The sequence below is a fragment of the Salmo salar genome, chromosome ssa12 (assembly GCF_905237065.1).
Source record: "Salmo salar chromosome ssa12, Ssal_v3.1, whole genome shotgun sequence".
In the NCBI taxonomy this organism is placed as follows: domain Eukaryota; kingdom Metazoa; phylum Chordata; class Actinopteri; order Salmoniformes; family Salmonidae; genus Salmo; species Salmo salar.
In genome coordinates, this window is record NC_059453.1 from 63461065 (window position 1) to 63479232 (window position 18168).

The window sequence follows — 18168 nt, forward strand, 5'->3', positions numbered from 1 at the left end:
TCTGGCTGGACTCCAATAGACATTACACATTACTTTGTAAACCAGCATAATATGTCTTGCAGAATTCTGGTTAATTTCCCAGAACCTTCAAGCTGATTCAACTCAAATCTGGACCCATTACAGGGACTGTTGGTTTGAATAATGACTACAAAATCACTTTAACTGTGCTCAAATATATTAAGTGCAATTGGTTTCTTCAAAGTAATGACAGCACACTGGGGTTTACAGTGTACAATTACCATTGCACTTAATTTATCTCACTACAGTCACTTCAAGTGAAAGCCGTTTATTTTATTTTGATACTTGGACGCCAATCTTCCTCACCACACCGCTTCCCTCACACTCAGCTCTTTTCCTTCTTGGTTGGTTCTAGTATATTAAATTTGACGCCATGTCAACTCAAAAACATAGATGCCGAAAAAACGATTGTAAAAAACTATAAAGAGAGCGTGCTGGGAAAGAGGATAATGATAGGCATGGTTTTGGTTTAATGCTGGTTATTACAGTTTTTCTCAATTGTTTACACACAAAGACTAGTACTTGAGACACAATGACCACAACATGTAACTCATGCGCCAACCCCCTGAACCAATTCTGCTAAACTACAAGCACAATTCCTGCTTTACACTCAAATTGCAGTTCTAAAAAACACTTTTTTCAAAACACTACACACAATTCTTTGCATTTGGCACAATTTTCATGCAGAACATCTTTTGTTTTCACGATGAACACACTGCCATTCAAATATGCACACTGACTCATCACATGGGCAAACACCCGTCACACAGTTTTACAATTAGCAATCAGAGCTTTAGCATAAAAGGGCAACAGGTGAGCTCTTCTGTTTTGGAGCAATGGATGCCAACATTGGAAACAGAGGCAGAGCCAGAGGAGTGAGAGTGAGAGTGAGAGTGAGAGTAAGAGGAGGAGGAGGACGAGGAAGGCCAAGGTCCGTAATCTCTGATGAGATCCGAGCCACTTTGGTTGATCATGTGGTCAACCATGGTCTAACAATGAGGGAGGCTGGGCAAAGAGTACAGCCAAATTTGAGCAGGTACACTGTAGCATCCATCACCCGGACATTCCAAAATGAGAATAGGTAAGAAATCTACTCTCACTAGAAAATTGCAGTACTGCATATCAATACAGTACTCAATGAGTACAGTAGTACAGTATTGCCTGTGGACTGTTCTGTAGGACTGTAAAAATAAAGTATGTTTCAAGTATTTGGGAAATGTATTCCTACTTTGTATTTACAGTATTTTACTATTTGTTTGGCAGAACTGAAAGATTACCAACACAAGGTGGTCGGGAACGTGTTCTGTCTCCTGAACAGGAAACTGAAATCATGAACATGGTCCTAGAAAATAACGCCATAACATTACGGCAAATACAAAGAAAAATAATAGAAAACTTATCAACACTGGTCCGTGTCTTGCGCAGAAATAATCTCAGGATGAAGCAGGTCTACAGGGTGCCATTTGAACGCAATTCAGAAAGAGTCAAAGAATTGCAATATAACTATGTGCAAGTGAGTCCTATACAATCCCACAATTGATGCATACTCTCAACACTGTATAAATTATACATATTTCAGTATTGTAATCATAATGATTGTGCTTCACAATAGTGACCACTCCATGTCTATTTCGGATATTGTCATGTGTGTTTCAGAGAGTCCTTGAGATAGAGGTGGCTGCAGTGGAGCACCAGTTCATCTTCATTGATGAGGTTGGATTCAACCTCACAAAAAGACGAAAGAGGGGAAGGAATAACATCGGCCAGCGTGCCATTGTTTAAGTCCCTGGCCAGCGCGGAGGGAACATCACAATGTGTGCAGCGATTACCCATCACGGCGTCATCCATCACCATGCTACCCTTGGCCCCTACAACACCGCCCATCTGATCACATTCCTGGACACCCTACACAACACACTCATTCCACCAGATCAGGTAGATGGCCCAGAGCAGCTCAGGTACGTTGTCATTTGGGACAACGTAAGTTTCCACAGGGCTGCTCTGGTTCGTAACTGGTTCACTGCCCACCCACGCTTTTTAGTTGTTTATCTCCCTCCATATTCTCCATTCCTCAATCCTATTGAGGAATTTTTTTCTGCCTGGAGATGGAAAGTGTATGACTGAAATCCACAAACGCGTATACCTCTTCTCCAAGCTATGGAAGACGCATGTGGAGATATAGCAGCTGATGCTTTTCATGGCTGGAATCGCCATGCTAGGCGATATTTCCCCTGCTGCTTGGCCAGGGAAAACATTGCTTGTGATGTGGATGAGGTGCTGTGGCCAGACCGCAACAGAACAGAGGATGCAGCATGTTTTTATTTTTTATTTTTTTACTGTAACTGTATACATTAAATTCTTCTGTTTTGTATGTAGACCACTGTATGTGCAACTTTGTGTTGGTTGGGAATGGGATGTACACTGTGTACATTGTTTTTGTGGGAAAAATAAAATACATTTGTTACCATGTATTTGTGTGTTCTGAGTATAAAAACAATATTCTCAAATATTTTACAACACACTTATGTATGTACTGTCTGTAGTAATGGCAACACTGAACCAAAAAAAGGCCTAAGTCATTATGATGAATGGAGTGTTTTCCATTCATCATAGTGTTTTACATTGAGCACATCAGTGTTCAACTGGTTCTTATAAATGTCTATTCATATGATGGTTTGTGTGTGTCATTTGAAAACAAAATACCATTTTGATAAGAAATAACATTGTTTTGAATGTAAAGTTTCATTTTGCTGGAGAATTGAGGGGTTTTGCCCATTGTGTTATGTTTTTTGATTTGTGTGTAGAGTTCTGAGAATATGAGGCATGCTTTCAGAAAATGTGTGTAAACAATCGAGAAAAACTGTAACACCAACACTGTTTTTTTTACACCAATGACTGTTAATTTGACACAGAGTTAATTTAACACCAGAATCAACACTAGAAATGAAAATGTATTAACTAAACGAAATGTCACATCAACTCAATTTAAAACAATTATTATATTTATGAACTTTCTTCCCAGCATTCTCTACTGCAATTAGATTTTCAGCCATTGTTTTTATTTTCTGTGTTTTTGAGTGATTTATTGATGAATTTAGAGTTAAGATATCCAACAGTTGACATTTTTATTCACCCACAACCTGCATTCATAATGTGTGCCAGAATTAGAGACAATTTGAGAGACTAGCTAAGCCTTTTAAAATAGAACAACCATCCATCTTTGTGTTTTAGAATAACAATAAAATTACAATACTGTTGTGTGACAAATACAAACAAGATTGATATGGTAACGGGTGCAAAAAATCTAGCTAAAGGATTGGATTAGTTTAGAAAAATGTATGTTATGTATCTTTGTGTAGCATGAGATTATTCAATCACTCAAAGTACATGCAAAAAACACAAATATTAAAAACAATTCCAAACAAATCGACCAACAATAGAGCACGCTGTGAAAAATGGCATTCGTTATCATAACTTAAAGCAGTGGTTCCCAATTATTTTGAGGTACTGGACCCCTAAAACACTTTGACCTGCCTGAAGTACCCCCTCATGCATCTGCGACCGGCGTGATTCATAAATGTCACAAAAATATGTTTTTTCGCACCCAGTCATGTTTGGCAGACTTGTTTTCAATGTCAGGGAAGTAGGAATTGAACTCACTGTTGAGTTTAGATACATGTGAGCTTACTATTTGCACCATAGGAGCTCTGTCAACATCACCTGTAGAAAGGTAGGTGTCAATCTGCTGGAAACAACTTAAATCCCCATTTTCACATTTCCTCTCCCAGAGTTTAATATTCTTCATGAATCCACACACTTTGTCATACATGTTTAGAATGTGTGTGTCTTTACCTTGCATAGTTAGAATCAGGTTATTCAGTTTCCTGAACACGTCAGCAAGATAGGCAAGGCGGGTTTCCCAGTCTGTCCTCTAGCACAACCACAAGGGGGTGTGAGTGCTCAGACAGAAAATCACTTCTGCGCGCACCTCAAAAGGCCTCTTTAGCATTTCCCCTCTGGATAGCCAACCAACGTCAGTGTGAAGTAGTAGCTGCTGTTGCTCCGCTCCTACTGTCATCACAGAGCCTTTCAAACAGTCGATAATTTAGAGGCCTGGACTGGATAAAGTGAATCACTTGCAATGCGTCATTCAAAACATCATGTAATCAAGGACTCATTATCTTGCTGGCCAACGCCTCTCTGTGAATGATACAGTGGGATTTACCTTCTTTCTGTGGGCAATTAATAATTTCACTCTACCAGGTATTGATGCAGCACGATGCATGCACACAGGATTTCCAATCCAGATTGTGATCTGAGAAAAAGCTTTGAATAACGTGAAACACATCCTCACATGTAGTTCTCCCCATTAGCTTCTTGCAGAACAGAATGTGCTCATTAAATTCCTAAATGTTTCTGTATCGCACAAACACATCAGTTGATTCTCCAACTGCAGAGAAAATAGACCGGAATCAAAAAAATGTCACCACTTGATCAACAATATCAACACCCATGTTATCCAACCTACGGCACACTGTGTCATTTGACAATGGAACAGTCTTCAGTTCATCAGCTGCTGTCTTGTCAATCATAGTTTCTGAGAGGATACCAGAAAAGGATCATGTGCACTTCAATGCAGTTCAATGCACATGCACTGAAATTAAAGTAAAAAAGTAGGCCTATACATATAAAAATAACCAGATATTTTACATCAGTGACCTCAGTAAATGTTTTGCTGCCTATTAAGATTTAAATAACGTGAACATAGATTTTTTTGTAATATTTTTCCCAATATTTTTCACTTCACTTTTTTTTTATCTTCCCATGTATCCCCTAGGGACTGCCCACTTACCCCTAGGGGTATGCATACCTCCTGTTGGGAAACACTGACTTAAAGGTCCTGAACAGTCATTCTGAAAAGTAATTTTCCTCTCATGGCTAAATACCAGGGAAGTTTGAAAAGACAGGCTGAGTGGGTCGGGAGCTTATATTCATGAGCTTGCATTGACTCACAGCTCTTTGAAATGCCTATGTCAAGCAACTTGGATGCAGTGTTGCAGTAAAAGCATCTCAAGCTAATTTTGTGATAGGGTAAAGCAAATAGGGTTAAGTGCCTTGCTCAAGGGCACATCAGCAGATTTTTCACCTAGTTGGCTCAGGATTCTTACCAGCGACTTCTCGGTTACTGGCCCAAAGCTATTAACCGCTAGGCTACCTGCCACCTCTGTGACATTAGCATGTTTCTTTTTATTTATTTATTTAACTAGGCAAGTCAGTTAAGAACAAATTCTTATTGACAATGACAGCCTGCCGGGGAACAGTGGGTAAACTGCCTTGTTCAGGGGCAGAACAACAGATTTGTACCTTGTCAGCTCAGGGATTCGATCCAGAAACCTTTCGATTACTCTAACCACTAGGCTACCTGCTGCCCTGGTATTTCTGTGTGATACCAACTCCTCCCTGTATCCCTGTGATGTCATATCCCTGTGATGTCAACGCCTCTATGTGACAAACGTGTCGCAGAGAAATCGTCATGTTTCTGACATGGCATAGCAAGCGCACCTGATACAGAGTTCTCAGTGACATCAGCACAGCTTGTGAGCACATCAAAGCAAATCCCCCAAAAATCTAACTTACAAAAACGTTTTTTTTTTAATGCACAGCACATCTGCTCTCTAAACCACAATTTGTGCATTTCAGTGCAGTGGAGAACCTTATGGGGCTCTGGAAACAACATAGAGTGGGAGAGTGATGGACAGAGAAACTAGAAGCAATTCAATAGTGTTGAATGCTTAGTATTCATGGGTGAATACTTAGCCTAGCTAGCCAGTAACTAGCTAACATCAGAGACAGATGAAATGGGAAACATATAAGTATCTTTGCCAAAGATGAATAGGGCAACATTTTATTTATATTTGCTGACACCATACTGTCACATTTTGGCACCAGTAGTAGCTATCTAGCTATATAAACCATGCCCCTCTACAAACACACCTTCTCCGATATTGGTTACAAGGCGGTACTTATTTACCATCATGATAACATTGGTGTTTTGCATCATCTGACAGTTGATTGCATTCGATTTGGAACCGGTCTACCTCCCGGGCGTGAGCCAGGTGCACTGTTCAAAGCCCACCGCGCAGTTGGCGCCAAACAAAAGTGATGTTATTAACCATGTGTAGTAATTGGTAAGATGGATTTTCCCATGCAAATGAGATTGCTTTCGAAAACACTTCATCTTCCTTCCCAATGAAAATTCCAACATTTACTTAGGGAAAATGTTGTATGGTTCTGGACATGGGGGAGGGGACCAGTAATGATCAAACTTTATCAATGTAGAAGCTAAAGCCATTTTTCTTACTTTGGTCATCATACTTTCATCTGGTTTCCTTCAAATATCATACAATTTCATGAAAAACATGATTTGGACTTTTCATGACCTTTAAAAAAATAGAGTTGATGGGACTTTTCGTTTAGTTTTTAGTCAGTACCACATAAACATTTTAAGTAATAATGACTTTCATTGAGTTTCAGTTCAACTTACTAGAAGTATTTCAGTAAGGTAACACTGGCCAATTTGCTGTGAAGGTCGTTAAGCCTATTTCAATCCACTCCAGACCAGTGCTGGTCTCTATGATGCCGGGTACTCGAAAGAGAATAAAAAATTCACATTACGAATTCTCGGTTGAGGTTTTGATAAGGTGAGCAGTCATGTCACAATAAAACCCATCATATTAAAGGCCTTGAGTCCATAGCTAACTAACTAGCTAAATAAGATGAACTCTGGCAAACAACCTATTTCTTGCTGCTCCCGTGACGTCTGGTAGGCGTATTGTAAATGTACACGCACAAGGTTAGCTAGCTAGCTAACTTGTTAGTTAAAGTTGCAATATGTACCTTTTTGGGCAACCAGACCAAATTCACATACAAATGTGTGTTATAGATCTGTCATTCTCAATGAAAGCAAGTCTAAGAAGCGCTAGATCTGTTCAATGGGCACTATTTCTATGCTTCCCGTTCTTAAGTTTCAATTTGGCATCTTTTACTTTCGGTTTTGTACACCAGCTTCAAACAGCTGAAAGTACAATATTTTGGGTTATGGAAAATATATTTCACAGCGGTTAAGATGGTAGAATGATTCTCTATACCATACTTATTTGTTTAGTCACATAAACTGAAATTAGTTGCTGCCTTTGCTGCCCCAAACTTTGTTTAAACTCAGTCTATCTAGGGCTCTATACAATCCATATCGCGGAAATGCAGCGTTACAGCGTGATTGAAATTTAAAGGCAATGTTCCCATGTTAGTGGAGACTGCATTCAGGGGAAACCCTGCAGAATAGGAAATTAGCTTTGCATTTCTATCTCGCTGTTTGTAATGCTTCAGCGATACAGATTGAATAGAGCCCCTAGTTACTAGAGGTTGATGAGTGTGAGAACAACCTGAGTGCAAAACAAGTTCAAATAGAGGTAGTTAGCTACTTTCAATTCAACTCATCAGTTTGTTTGAGTTGACTCTTGGCTGGTGGCAAATCGACTGTCATTCATTGTGTTTGTGTTGTGAACATTATTTAGCAGTTCTCAAGTTCGCCGCTTGAGGGTGCTGCAAACTGATTTTGGAGCAATGGGATCTTTTTTCTTCAGGAAAGCCATATTCTGTTATAGTGCAGCTCTACCCTCTGGCTGATTCCTATATACACACTTCAACCTGTTAAGCTAACTATAACCTATTTATGAACCAACACCAGGATTTCTCTCTCTCAGTTACAGTATGTGTAACCTTTTCATAATGGGCTTCCTTTAGATGTGAAAATCAAAGGCTCCCCCTGCCTCCTCTTTACTCTCTCCCCCCATCCCTTCTACCTTCCCTTCAACTGCTTTTGCTTTCTGGGGACCAGTATGGGAGTTGAGAGAGGTGGGTTGTGTAAGGCTCAGCTGTGCTAGCCTCCACCCATTTAAAGCGATTGAGCTAATGTTCTGCCTCATTAAAGCCCACACTGAGTCCTCAGAGGGAGAACCCACCCTGCCTAGCAGGTCATGCTGAATTGTATGTGGCATAGAACGTGCTCACAATCCCATTGGGGGAGGAGACATGTCACTGACTGCCTTCATTAATCTTTGCATCTCAAACTGCACCCTATTCCCTACACTCAAAACAAATGCTGGGTTTAAAACAACCCAATTTTGTTTTTTTGGTAACCCAGCAATAGGTAAATATTGTACAGAACACATGCTGAGTTATTTTGGGTTGCGTGGTTTGTTGGGATTACCCAAACATAGGTTAATTTAACCATCAGCTGGGTCTTTCTGAATGTTTGACGCCGCAGCAAAAGAACACTTCCTCAAAATAATCTAAGATAATTCATTTGGATCTTTTTTGGAGGTGTTTTGGTGGAAATGTTACATTTTCGTAAGATGTTTGGTGCAGTATTTCTCAAGTGAAAAAATGTGCAAGAAAACGAGTCATCTGTCGTTGAATGACAACAAACACTTAATTGAAGAATCCCTACTATTGACTTATCACTGACGAAGGGGCGTAGTCTTCAGCTACCGAACTTCGACTAGCCTCAAGAAAAAAATGTGTTTGCTCGAACAGCCGGAAAAAAAACTGCCGAACGCTCCCGAACACCAAAACTAACTAAAATAACCCAGCAGTTTTAAAGAAAACAACCCAACTAAGTGAACCAATGACTTCTTTGGACCAGGACCCATATATGGCTCTGGTCAAAAGTAGGGCACTATATAGGGGATTGGGTACCATTTAGGAGGCATCGACACACTCATGTGCATGCACTCATCCTTCTGCCCCCCGCTACAGAATATTGTCTAATTTTGTGATTTATAGGCCCTCGATCTCTTAACTCCCGACCCCTCCCCAATCCACCCCAGCTGCTGGTTGGGTTTTCTATTTAATAAAATAATGGAAGACAAGAAGAGATGGATGGGGGAGTGGAGAAAGATAGGGAGGGGGAAACGGTCACAGAGGTGAATAAAAACCACTATTATATATCTGGCATGTTAAACTAGCATTATATATATATATATATATACACACAGTGAGGGAAAAAAGTATTTGATCCCCTGCTGATTTTGTACGTTTGCCCACTGACAAAGAAATGATCACTCTATAATTTTAATGGTAGGTTTATTTGAACAGTGAGAGACAGAATAACAAAAAAATCCAGAAAAATGCATGTCAAAAATGTTATAAATTGATTTGCATTTTAATGAGGGAAATAAGTATTTGACCCCTCTGCAAAACATGACTTAGTACTTGGTGGCAAAACCCTTGTTGGCAATCACAGAGGTCAGATGTTTCTTGTAGTTGGCCACCAGGTTTGCACACATGCCAGGAGGGATTTTGTCCCACTCCTCTTTGCAGATCTTCTCCAAGTCATTAAGGTTTCAAGGCTGACGTTTGGCAACTCGAACCTTCAGCTCCATCCACAGATTTTCTATGGGATTAAGGTCTGGAGACTGGCTAGGCCACTCCGGGACCTTAATGTGCTTCTTCTTGAGCCACTCCTTTGTTGCCTTGGCCTTGTGTTTTGGGTCATTGTCATGCTGGAATACCCATCCACGACCCATTTTCAATGCCCTGGCTGAGGGAAGGAGGTTCTCACCCAAGATTTGACGGTACATCGTCCATCGTCCCTTTGATGCGGTGAAGTTGTCCTGTCCCCTTAGCAGAAAAACACCCCCAAAGCATAATGTTTCCACCTCCATGTTTGACGGTGGGGATGGTGTTCTTGGGGTCATAGGCAGCATTCCTCCTCCTCCAAACACGGCGAGTTGAGTTGATGCCAAAGAGCTCCATTTTGGTCTCATCTGACCACAACACTCACCCAGTTGTCCTCTGAATCATTCAGATGTTCATTGGCAAACTTCAGACGGGCATGTGGATGGAGCTGAAGGTTCGAGCTTTCTTGAGCAAGGGGACCTTGCGGGCGCTGCAGGATTTCAGTCCTTCACGGCGTAGTGTGTTACCAATTGTTTTCTTGGCGACTATGGTCCCAGCTGCCTTGAGATCATTGACAAGATCCTCCCGTGTAGTTCTGGGCTGATTCCTCACCGTTCTCATGATCATTGCAACTCCACGAGGTGAGATCTTGCATGGAGCCCCAGGCCGAGGGAGATTGACAGTCCTTTTGTGTTTCTTCCATTTACAAATAATCGCACCAACTGTTGTCACCTTCTCACCAAGCTGCTTGGCGATGGTCTTGTAGCCCATTCCAGCCTTGTGTAGGTCTACAATCTTGTCCCTGACATCCTTGGAGAGCTCTTTGTTCTTGGCCATGGTGGAGAGTTTGAAATCTGATTGATTGATTGCTTCTGTGGACAGGTGTCTTTTATACAGGTAACAAGCTGAGATTAGGAGCACTCCCTTGTGCTCCTAATCTCAGCTCGTTACATGTATAAAAGACACCTGGGAGCCAGAAATCGTTCTGATTGAGATGGGGTCAAATACTTATTTCCCTCATTAAAATGCAAATCAATTTATAACATTTTTGACATGCGTTTTTCTGGATTTTTTTTTCACTGTTCAAATAAACCTACCATTAAAATTATAGACTGATCATTTCTTTGTCAGTGGGCAAACGTACAAAATCAGCAGGGGACCAAATACTTTTTTCCCTCACTGTATATATTATATCTATTACAAAATGTATCTGTTTGTGAGTATTGTTTACTACTACTGTAGTTTAAATATTCCCAGGTATTTTTGACATTGAAATACATAGCCTACATTGGTCACATGAATAAATTCCAACATCTCCCCTCTCTCCTTCTTCCTACTTCTCATGTACTTTTTCTCTCTTACTTCCTACCCCCTCCCCCTGTGTGCAGTAGGCTGTGGGAGTGGGAGCGAGGGAGGTATACAGACGTCTATTGAGAGCAGGCTTCTGCTGACTCAGCCCAGGCCACTGCATTCGTCTATCTGCACTGCAGTGCCGTTTTTACCCCCGCCCTCTTTACTTCCCTCTCCTCACTCATTCAGTGGGCTACTTTAAAACACACACACACGCACACACACCCTCATCTCAGCTCACACAACTGCACCACACAGCACACCACACATGCTGTGCTACTTGAGGTACTTTCCTTTTAATAAAGGTATGGCCAGTTAGTGATTAGATTCTTACAGACAAGATCCACCACTGACCTTGCTGAGATATCAGATTCAAATGACTAGGCTTTACACCTGTTGTCTACGAAGCATGTGAGAAGTAACATTTGATTTGATTTTACTTCATACCCAGCTCTTACTTTGCAGCTCAACGTTCAATACAGTGATATTACTTTAAAGGCCCAGTGCAGTCAAAATCATGATTTTCTTGTGTTTTATATATATTTCCACACTATGAGTTTGGAATAATACAGTGATTTTTTTTCTTCTCAATTTTAAGTGAAAACAACCACAACAAAGTACTTTAATTCTTCCCCAGAAATGATTTGATATTGAGATATAAACAGCTGCATTGGACCTTTAAAGTCTGTGATGAAAAGTTTCCCCCCTATGTAAAATAAATTATATTTAATTATATTCTAGAAAAAAAGACACCACTATGAAGCATAACTGGAAGGCTGCTTTATTGTTTGGGAATAGATTCGTGCTCAAATGAAGACAATCTTTCACTGATTCTCACTTAAAGTCCCAAGTGATTGTGCAACACACGGTCCTTTCTCTGACTGTATTAGTGGCAAGAGATAACGACAGTCAAAAAGCTTTTTAAAAAAAATTCTGCAAAAAATACTAAATAAAAGATCTCAGTCATGCTAAAAAATAAAGGCTACATAAATCAATTCATAAATCCACATCAGAATTGAACCAAAGTCTAAAACAGAAGGCAAGCTCTCTCACCAACTAAATGATCATTGAACAGAATACAGAGAGAGCATTTGTACTAGATGACTCTATATGATGTTAATTCAGTTGATCTAGTCTAGGTGATGTTGTTTCCGAGTTTATTGGTTATTTTTGAATATTTTTGGCAATCCATGGTTTTCGTCGTGCTTCATTTTGATTCGCTAAACCCATGGGTTTGGAGATATCCTCTTTAAAAATAAATCATTAAAGTCTAAATAGGCAGCTAAAAGGCACATGCCATTAAGAGATATTGCACAAAGAAACAAACACAGACAACAAAGACAATAAAACTTGAAATGATCAGATACATCGTTAAGAAAATAACAACCAAATGAAATGTTAAATCCAAACTGCACTGGTGTGTGTTTAGGGTGAACATGGAGGAAGGTCAGTGCTAAAACGAGCAAAAAGCTGTCACACTAGGCGACCTGAGGCTCAGGATACTGGGGCATACTGACCGGCCAGCACCAGCTTGTCTCAGGATAGACAGTGTGTGTGTATAGTACAGTACGTATGTGTATGTGTGTTTATATTCAGTGGGAAGAGATAGATGAAGTTGTGGGCAAGATATCTTCACACATGTACAAAAGGGTGTGCTGGTAGTGCTATCCTCTCACCAACGCAGGCTACACAATCCTCAGCAAGCAGCCAGTACAATACCATGCATTGTATGCTGGTCCCCAGTACAATGAGATCCTGGGCAGGCCAGAATTTTGGTCATTCACTGAACATATTGCACACAAAAATTAAATGTGAGCTATTACAGTCTGTGGTACTGCATTGTCCTTAATTCAAGGAGTGGAAGAGAGAATTGAGCACATAGTTCTAATATATATATATATATATATATATATATATATATATATATATATATATATATATATATATATATATATATATATATATATTTATATATATATATTTATATATATTTATATATATATAGTATAGCTCTATATATATGTAGTATAGCTCTATATATGTATTGATTTATATATAGATTTTCACATCGTTTTTGCTACTTAATATCGATTTGTTATGTTACCTCCTTCTTTAATGTGAAAAGTGACTCCAAAAATCTACTCCATCTTACAAATGTGTCACAGTCTAACAAGTGTGACAAAGTGTGTCAGCTGGAAGCCATTCTATTTATGGGTATTCATATTTCTTATTAGATTAATAGCAGTCATTTTGTAAGTATTTCTTTATTTACAAAAAACGCCGCATGCATGCACGCATAAAATAAAATGATATATTACATTATTTATAGTCTATTAAAAGGTTCATTCGTTACTTTTCAGCAATTTGTGCCATTTACAACATAGCCTGAACTGTAGATTTATTTTTGTATATATTTTTTTCAAATGGATGTATGTAATATTTTTTATTTGTTCTGTTTACACATCTATACATGTATATCCTTGATGGGCATGGAGAAAATGGAAGGCAGCAGCTTTTATGCTTATCATTCAGAGTTTTATTTGGTTCAAGTTAACACCCACAATGATTTTGGAGATCTCATGCAGCAACTGGACTATAGAACTTGAGAAGGGGATTTATTCATTAACAGGAAGTGATATCACTGCACACCAGAAAGTGCAAAAGCTTGGGTGTAGTACCTTTAGTATTTTATTAGGATCCCCATTAGCTGTTGCCAAGGCAGCAGTGACTCTTCCTGGGGTCTGCTCTGTTCATTATTTGGTATTTGTTACACGGTATGCTTTCTACGTAAGTGGAGTGAACGGCTGATGAGGGGTTTTGGAGCACATTTTTCACAAATATTGTATTATGGGGCCTACTCTCCATTGTTCACATACTGTTTGCCTCTGACAGAACTTAGTGTGCTGCTCAAACAAACAAATCCATATTACCTCTCATGACATCTCCTCACAGTGTTTCCTAAGTACCTCTGATTGCTGTTGGGGTGAGCAGTATTATTGTTATATTTTATTCAGACCTGAATAAAGTCCAAAGCTACACAACCAGAAATATAATCCGCTACCTATACAAACGCTGCCCTTACAAGCGAGCAAAATGTTGCCGTTTCAAAGAGATGCTTCTTGCCCTATATTTCTAAATGTTTTTTTAAGGAAGCTCGAATGGCTGCCCGAGCTATTGCCAGCCGAGACCATTGTCCAACAGTGTGGCATAATATCACACAAAATCACAGGAAAATGCGTTTTCATAAATACTCTCATCATCACATTCACTTGCAATTAGTTGCAGAGCTCATTATAACACATCTGTAATATCTCCTGAGATAAAGGGGTGAACTCTTCAAGCATTGCGTATATTTCTAGGGTCTCTCTGTCTAACAATGACACGAAGAACAGAATAGGCATCAGGGGGGCACTGTTCACCCACTCCCATTCCAAGGACAAAGGGTGACAATGAGTAACAAGGCAGGTCTCTTTGGCTTCTCCTCGTATAATTAACCCTATACACCAATTTCTATTTCTCTCTAATTTCCTAGCCCAATATTAACTCCCTCATAGTTATGGCTGAAAATACATGTTAAAATTATATAGACTATTAAACCATCACAACATGTACAAATGAATCAGCGCATGGTAAAGAAATAAAACACAGCAGTTATTGGAAACAGAAATACAACATTCTTTCCTCACTCAAACCTTGTAGAACAGTCTAAATTGGCATTTTGAGAAAAATCTGAAATCAAAACTAGCTTGCTACTACACCTGTCAATTCCCTACCAACGTAGACACTCCCACAATGCCCTCGTCCAACACAAAAACAAAGGCAGATGGCATGGTCAATTAGGTAAGTGATATTGCTGCATAGAAATTATAAATATAAGCTTTTTAAGATTTACATTATCATTTTTTTCTCTTAAAACAATCCACCAAATACACTCAATGATACACACAGACATCCAATCTCATCTCTTCTGCATCCCATAGCAGCAATACAATTAGTTTGCATTTCTCCTAATAAAATCCACAATGTTGGTATTCATTAGACACAAAGTTTCTCATCATAATACTAATGATTTACTTCTAACTTTGAATTTTTGACAGTGGACAACCTCAAACCTATAACCGAGCCACTGTTGTGGTCTGAGTATTAGTGTCTTGTGGACTATGATTATTCATGCAAGATTTCTGATCAAAACATGCCATCATGCAAGTAATTACTATGCACTGAACAAGCACAATTATTTATGTATTTGTTTGGAAATCTGACTGAGTAAATGTAAGCCCTTGGCCCAAGATGACTCCTTAATAAACAGCCCCTTTACCAATCGATGTGAAAGCCCATGTAGAAAAAGCCTTTTGATGTGGATATAACAAAGATAGAATGAGAAGAAGAGTTAAGTGAAAATGTTTGTTGTTTTTGTTTTGTACCTTTTTGCTTTTTTTGCCACTCAAATTATGTGGAGATACAAGTATATTCAGCATTAACAAACCAAATAAAAAAACCTTACATTAGGCTACTCTGGGTCTTTGTTTTTCTCTTCTCAGCCGTTCTTCTGTTTGTTCATACAGAGTGATAATGTCCATAAATGTCCTCCATGAATGTCTAAATTAAATGATACAGAGGCCCTTCTGGCTGCTTTTGGAAGATGATTCTTCAAATCAAGCAGTATTTCCATGTTTTTCCTGCATAGCACTGTATTTCCATGGGAATCCATTGCTGGCGGGAATCCCACACATTAAATCCCTTATCAGCGTTTCTCATTCATTCCTCTTAGTTAAGAGTTCTGTTCCTTATGTGTAGTCCACTATCTGCCCTTTTGCAAACAAAGACATTTCTTCCATATTTTGTCTGTTTTTCATTCCCTTTTGTTAAGATCAGTAGTCTAGATGCAACAATGTCAGACAGAATGCTTTTTAGTTTAAATCAAGTTCAAGTGTCTTCAAGCTGTAAGAGACTGAGCTCCTTCCCTCTGCATCAATAGTATGAAGTCTGTAAACAAAATTATTAATATTATTATTTATCTTACTTGCAAATGAAATAATCTGTACATCTGTGGATTAGATGGTTTCCTCTCGCTTTGCTTGAAGTTATATTATTATAATAATTATTACTGTTATTATTATTATTACGATATTCTAACACTTAGATTCCCTGACGGCTTTTTGGTTTCTGGCATCCTTCTTCCCACCCTTTCCTTCGTTCTCATCCTGTTTTTCCTTGTCAGGTTTGGTTACACTGTCATAGGAGGGGAGAGAGGCAGTAGAGGGCGTGCCCTCCTTCTTTTCCTTTTCTGGATTCGTCCCCCCATTCTTCACATTATTGTTACTGGCAGGTCTGCGCTTGCGTTTGAAGCCGCGTCTAGCCAGGTAGTTTCGGTAGGCCTGCTGTATGATTTTGGCCGACACGTCCTCCTGCTTGCGCCTCAGAGTAGTAGTAATAGGCTCATAAGACACTTTGGATGGGTTCGCCGCAATAAAGCGTTGTTCCATTTGATCCCTTAGCATGTCCAGCTCTCCGGTATCGCCTAGTACCCGTTTGGTGAATGCAAACAGAATGTCGAGGCAGTGGATCCGGTCCCCGCTCACCATGGGCAAGTCCATGGAGATCAGCTCAATGGTGTTGGGCTTTGGAACACGGAGCGGGTGCTCGAGGTAGTCTGCAAAGTCTCCAAGCTTGCCATAGGTGATGAACTGCGAGGCATCTGGGTCGAACTTCTCCCATATTTCGTAGAAGGTCGTGAAGTCGTCTTCGCTGAGCGGGTCGGCACTCTCTTCAGTCGCAACGCCGAAGTTCTCAAGGATGATGGCAATGTACATGTTGACCACTATTAGGAAGGAGACGATAATATACATGACAAAAAAGAAAATCCCTACCGAGGGGTTGCCGCAGTCACCTGTATTTGGTGCACCTGGGTTCTCCAGTTGTGGGTCACAGTCTGGGGGGTAGTTGAGGATGGGTAACAACAAACCGTCCCAGCCGGCAGATGTGGTGATCATAAACAGGCAGATCATGCTGTTGCCAAATGTCTCAAAGTTGTACATGTCGTCGATTCCTGCCCCATGCTTGACATAGCCAAAGTTAGACATGCCAAAGATAGAGAAGATGAACATAACCAGGAAGAGTAACAACCCGATGTTGAACAGGGCAGGAAGTGACATCATCAGCGCAAACAGTAAAGTCCGAATGCCCTTGGCCCCTTTGATCAGACGCAGGATTCTGCCAATTCGGGCCAGTCGGATCACCCTGAAGAGGGTTGGAGAGACAAAGTACTTCTCAATGATATCTGCGAGGAACATGCCTGGATAGAGAAGCACACAGAGAAAGAAGAGGATAAGGAGAAATGTATGATTGTTGATATGTTCTGCAATCTTTTTAGTATGTTTCCTTATAAGCATAACATTCTGTCATACATATATTTTTCTAATAATAATAATACAAACTGTCCTGTGCCTGGTGGGCCACTAGGGGGAGATGTTAACACATGATCTCACTTTCCCAGGCCTCAAATTTCATAATAATGTGATACTTCTAGACAGATGATTTTTGACAGAAAATAGAGCAACCCATTTCTAGTACTTTGAATTAAAACAGCAATTCAGGTTCTAGCACTCAAATACCAGGTATATAAGACAATAGGCAACTGCATGTAGGAGGAAAGGGATGAAATCACTACTGACCAACAATTGAGAGAATGACCACGACCACGTCAAAGATGTTCCACCCAATGGTGAAGTAGTAGTGGCGAAGGGCAAAGAGCTTTAACACAAACTCAGTAGTAAAAATAACAATGAAGACAAAGTTGACCCAGTAGAGGATATTGTCAGTTTCTTCTGACTGATCGTCCGTCTCCACCATCATGGTCACCATGTTGAGGCAGATCAACATCATAATAGATATATCAAACACCTGCTGCGTCACGAAGTCAAATACCAGGCCCTGAAAGTTATTCTGAGAGAAAATAGAGAAAATAATGGAGGATGGATAAAGAAACGTTAGTAGATTTAACAAATTAAAGCGAGGCACATTTGGTAAGGGGATATTCTGGAAGGTCTGTTTGTTAGTAAAGTTTTGTTTTCAACATGTCTTTTGAATGTTACTTTAATGAGAAAACGCCTAATTTACGCCTCCCCCAAAGTAGCCCTTGGGTAAAAGGAAGAGACTCACCAATGGTCTTGGTATAGGTTTTTGTGGTTTTTTTGAGCCAAGTTTTTTCATGGCAGTGTGGTATTTCTTTTGCTCCTCTGTCATGAATATATCCTGACCTCCAAAGTAAAGGGACACAAGAAAACATCTGGTTACAACCTTCTTGAGCCAAATAATGTGGGAACTTGTTCTTAACCTATA

General features: G+C 39.8%; 1 protein-coding gene across 3 annotated transcripts in view; it reads right to left on the reverse strand.

Annotated features, from left to right (window-relative positions):
- Positions 1-13340: 13340 nt before the first annotated feature.
- Positions 13341-18168, reverse strand: part of LOC106565594 (sodium channel protein type 8 subunit alpha) — a 116670-nt gene continuing 111842 nt past the window's right edge. For all 3 annotated transcript variants that reach the window (XM_014132898.2, XM_014132896.2, XM_045691638.1), the window contains 3 exons: positions 17989-18093; positions 17502-17772; positions 13341-17122 (listed from right to left, as the gene is read on the reverse strand). In XM_014132898.2, coding sequence (XP_013988373.1) covers positions 15960-17122; positions 17502-17772; positions 17989-18093 — 1539 coding nt within the window. In that variant the 3' untranslated portion in view covers positions 13341-15959. The remainder of the gene's footprint in view (positions 17123-17501; positions 17773-17988; positions 18094-18168) is intronic.